At 45.3% G+C, this 4,904-nt stretch overlaps 1 protein-coding gene across 2 annotated transcripts in view; it reads left to right on the top strand.

The window, feature by feature from the left end:
• Window positions 1-4,904, top strand: part of EXOSC10 (exosome component 10) — a 35,734-nt gene that overhangs the window by 11,390 nt on the left and 19,440 nt on the right. For both annotated transcript variants that reach the window (XM_011935805.1, XM_011935806.1), the window contains 3 exons: window positions 2,975-3,079; window positions 3,387-3,552; window positions 3,871-3,985. In XM_011935805.1, coding sequence (XP_011791195.1) covers window positions 2,975-3,079; window positions 3,387-3,552; window positions 3,871-3,985 — 386 coding nt within the window. The remainder of the gene's footprint in view (window positions 1-2,974; window positions 3,080-3,386; window positions 3,553-3,870; window positions 3,986-4,904) is intronic.

Below are 4,904 nucleotides of genomic sequence, written 5' to 3'. Positions count from 1 at the left end.
AGGCAGGAGAATGGCGTAAACCCGGGAGGCGGAGCTTCCAGTGAGCTGAGATCCGGCCACTGCACTCCAGCCCAGGCGACAGAGCAAGACTCCGTCTCAAAAAAAAAAAATTAAATTAAATTAAATTAAATTAATAAATAAAGTGCCTTATTCTGAATCTGCCATCCAGATCTGCAAATTCTATTTATATTTTTTTGGAGACTGAAGTCTTGCTCTGTCACCCAGGCTGGAGTGCAGTGGTGCAACCATAGCTCACTGCAACCTCGAACCCCTGGGCTCAAGCGATCCTCCCACCAGAGCCTCCCAAGTAGCTGGGACTGCAGGTGTGCACCACCACATCTGGCTAATTTTTTTTTTAATTTTATAGAGACGGTGTCTTGCTGTGTTGCCCAGGCTGGTCTTGAACTCCTCAAACAATCCCCCCACCTCAGCCTCCTTAGTCACTAGGATTACAGGCATGAGCCACCGTGCCTGACAAGATTTGAAAATTCTGTTTGTCAAGAGAAGAGGCGTTTATATCACCCAACCAAAATTGAGGTGATTTATACCGTTACTCAAAATCTACTGAACCCCCCATCTCACAGGATTGGAAGGAGTTGTGTATTATTCTATCTTGCTTATTATCTATTTATCCTTAATTCTATGGCAGAACATTATTTTCACAGAAATATACAGGGATCATGGAAAACAAATCTAACCTCAACCATCTGACAGTCCTGAAAATATTTAAATCATGCTCTCCTGTCCCATGAAGTTATCTCTTCCCTAGTCTAAGTGCCCACAAATCTTTTTGCAGTTTCTGGTATATTGTGATTTCAAGTCCTGCCATACTCCTATATATCACCTGCGTGTGCCTCTGTTAGTAGTGTCCAAGCTGATATTTCACGTCTGCTTTAAAGTGCAAAATAGATGAGGACTCCCTGCAGTCTCGTTCTAAACAGTATACTTCTGTGTTTAATGTAGGCAGTCCAGGGACTTCTTAGTTATTTTAGTGGCCACATGACACTGTTAAATCATATTAGAATTTTCAGCCCAGGCCGGGCGCGGTGGCTCAAGCCTGTAATCTCAGCACTTTGGGAGGCCGAGACGGGCGGATCACGAGGTCAGGAGATCGAGACCATCCTGGCTAACATGGTGAAACCCCGTCTCTACTAAAAAATACAAAAAACTAGCCGGGCGAGGTGGCGGGCGCCTGTAGTCCCAACTACTCGGGAGCCTGAGGCAGGAGAATGGCGTAAACCCGGGAGGCGGAGCTTGCAGTGAGCTGAGATCCTGCCACTGCACTCCAGCCCGGGAGACAGAGCGAGACTCCGTCTCAAAAAAAAAAAAAAAAAAAAAGAATTTTCAGCCCAATTCAGAGCTGTAAAGAGTCAATCGAGTATTGGGCATGGGTAGTTACTGTCCTACCTGCCTTTGAACAAATAATGCATTAATTACTTGGCATGACATACTAATCACCTTTATTGATTAGCTCTGTAAAATTTTTATTTTTTTAAGCTGTCAAAACTTGTATAGGTGCTCCTTGATTTACAATTGGTTATGTCTCAGTAAACCTATATTATAAGTCAAAAATGCATCTAGTACACCTCACTTACCAAATAGCTTAACTGAGCCTGCTTTAAATGTGCTCAGAAAACTTCCATTAGTCTACAGTTGGGCAGAATCTTACACAAAGCCTATTTTTATACTACAGTGTTGAATATCTCATATAATTCAAGTAGCATTGGATATACTTCTGAAAGTGAAAAACAGGTTGTGGCCGGGCACAGTAGCTTATGCCTGTAATCCCAGCACTTTGGGAAGCCAGGGGAGGTGGATCACTTGAGGTCAGGAGTTCAAGACCAGTCTGGTCAACATAGTGAAACCCCATCTCTACAGAAAAATACAAAAATTAGCTGGGCATGGTGGTGTGCGCCTGTAGTCCCAGATACTCAGGAGGCTGAGGCACAAGAATTGCTTGAACCCAGGAGGCGAAGGCTGCAGTGAGCTGAGATTGGACCACTGCACTCTAGCCTGGGCAACAGAGTGAGAGTCCATCTCAAAATAAAGGAAAAACAGGGCCAGGCACAGTGCCTCACGCCTGTAATCCCAGCATTTTGGGAGGCCGAGGCAGGCAGATCACAAGGTCAAGAGATTGAGACCATCCTGGCCAACACAGTAAAACTCCATCTCTATTAAAAATACAAAAATTAGCTGGGCATGGTGGCGGGTGCCTGTAGTCCCAACTACTTGGGAGGCTGAGGCAGGAGAATTGCTTGAACCCGGGAGGCTGTCTGCAGTAAGCCGAGATCACGCCACTGCACTCCAGCCTGACAACAGAGCAAGACACTCTGTCTCCAAAAAAAAAAGAAAAAAGAAAAACAGGTTGTAAGTGTGCTTGAAATATGGATTCTACTAAATGCAATCACTTTCACACCATTGTGAACTCAAAAAATTATAAGTCAAACTGTCTTCCATTGGGGACCAGCTATGTATTTATCACATGCAACATGATATTTTGATAGATACATTGATCTGTTCTTACATATATATATTTTCTTATACAAATGTCTCTGAATACATCTCTTTAAAATGTTAGGTAATTAGGCTGGGTGCGGTGGCTCACGCCTATAATCCCAGCACTTTGGGAGGCTGAGGCAGGCGGATCACTTGAGGTCAGGATTTCAAGACCAGCCTGGCCAACTGGGTGAAACCCCATCTCTACTGAAAATACAAAAATTAGCCAGGCGTGGTGGTGCACACCTGTAATCCCAGCTACTCCGGAGGCTGAGGCAGGAGAATCGCTTAAACCCGGGAGGCAGAGGTTGCAGTGAGCCTAATTCAGAACTGTAAAGAGTTGCAGTGAGCCGAGATCATGCCGCTGCACTCCAGCCTGGGCGACAGAGTGATACTCCATGTTAAATCGATAAAATGTTAGGTATTTAACTCTACCTCAAAAGGAAAAATGCTTTACCAGTACCTCTTCTACTTTTAGGGCATTTTACTGGATGAAGCCTCAGGTGTAAACAAGAATCAACAGCCTGTCCTCCCTGCCGGCTTACAGGTCCCCAAAACGGTAGTGTCCAGCTGGAACCGTAAGGTGAGGGCTTTTCAGATTAACTAGCTCTTGATGTCAGCTTCATAATAGGGATTTTGCTCATTCTGACATGCATTTCTGTTCTAATTTATTAGAGAACTGGCCACTGCCTTCTTTAGTTTGTTCTCATAAACACACACAACCTAATTACACCCTCTTCTCCACTTTCTGGAGACCTCCACATGTACATACATTCTTAAGTGAATGGCCCTTGCGATGTTCTTGTCTCCTTGGAAGTCGTAAATTGGAATTTACTTTTCTAATTCATCAAGTTGCTGTGTTATAAAGTATTTGTATGCATTGATCATAGGCAGCAGAATATGGCAAAAAAGCAAAATCTGAAACTTTCCGGCTGCTTCATGCAAAAAATATCATCCGACCTCAGCTCAAGTTTCGAGAGAAGATTGACAATTCCAACACACCATTTCTTCCTAAAATCTTCATCAAACCCAATGCTCAGAAACCTCTCCCTCAAGGTAAATAGTGCATACTTTGCCTGTGTTTGAGTCTCACTTTATTTGATGCAAAAGCCAGGAAGGGTGTACAAGTCTGTCTTCCACCCTCCTTTCTTCAAAGGGAGCCCAGTTCAGCTATTCCAGAGGCTGAAGTGGGAGGATCAGTTGAGCCCAGGAGGTCAAGGCTACAGTGAGCTGTGACTGTGCCACCACACTTCAGCCTGGGGGAAAGAACATGACCCTGTCTCAAAAAAAACAAAAGGGAGCCAGTTTACCCCTGTGTAACTAGAAAAGACACGAATGTGCTTATGATGTTTTTGTCACTGCTTCCGTCTCCAGCTCTCTCTAAGGAAAGGCGGGAACGCCCACAGGATCGTCCTGAGGACTTGGACGTCCCCCCTGCACTGGCTGATTTCATCCATCAGCAAAGAACCCAGCAGGTTGAGCAAGACATGTAAGTGTTTGCCTATGTCTGACCTTTCTGCTGTGAGTACTTACCTTTATGTCACATTTTCACAGTTCCACTTTTGTGGAGTATATACATGAAAACAAACTGAGGAGCAGTGATTTCCTCCTTACCCCAACCTGGGCCTTAGCAATAAAACCTGCTGTTTGTGTTCACAAAGGGCCTGCACAGCATTGCCTCATAAACCTCACTGCAGTCCTGAGAAGTAGCAGTTACTCTCATTCCCATTTTATAGATGTAAAACGCAAAGGCTGGGCGCGATAGCTCACGCCTGTAATCCCAGCACTTTGGGAGGCTGAGACCGGTGGATCACCTGAGGTCAGGGGTTCAGGACCAGCCTGGCCAACATGATGAAACCCCATCTCTACTGAAAATACAAAAGTTAGCCAGGCGTGGTAGTGTGTGCCTGTAATCCCAGCTACTTGGGAGGCTGAGGCAGGAGAATCACTTGAACCTGGGAGGTGGAGGTTGCAGTGAGCCGAGATGGCATCGCTGCACTCCAGCCTGGGTGATAGAGTAAGACTCTGTCTCCAAAAAAAGAGATGTAAAAGCAAAATGAGAGATGCAGACTTCTCATAGAGTTGGAACTTCTTTGAGACAGGGTCTTGCTCTGTCGCCCAGACTGGAGTGTGGTGGCATGAACACAGCCCACTACAGCCTGTACCTCCTGGGCTCAAGTGTTCCTCCTGCCTCTGCCTCCCAGGTAGCTGTGATCACAAGCATGAGCCATCATGCACAGTTTTTATATTTTCTGTATGCCCAGTCTGGTCTTGAATTTCTGGCCTCAGCAGTTCTCCCAACCTGCCCTCCCAAAGTCTTGGGATTATAGGCATGAACCACTGTGCCTGGCCAGAGCTGGCCCATGTTTTCTTTCCTTTTTTTTTTTTTTTTTTTTGAGACAGAGCCT

The sequence above is a fragment of the Colobus angolensis genome, unplaced genomic scaffold (genome assembly GCF_000951035.1).
Source record: "Colobus angolensis palliatus isolate OR3802 unplaced genomic scaffold, Cang.pa_1.0 Scaffold149, whole genome shotgun sequence".
In the NCBI taxonomy this organism is placed as follows: Eukaryota; Metazoa; Chordata; class Mammalia; order Primates; family Cercopithecidae; genus Colobus; species Colobus angolensis.
Note: the sequence above shows the minus strand (reverse complement) of the source record. Positions and strands in the feature narration are given on the sequence as shown.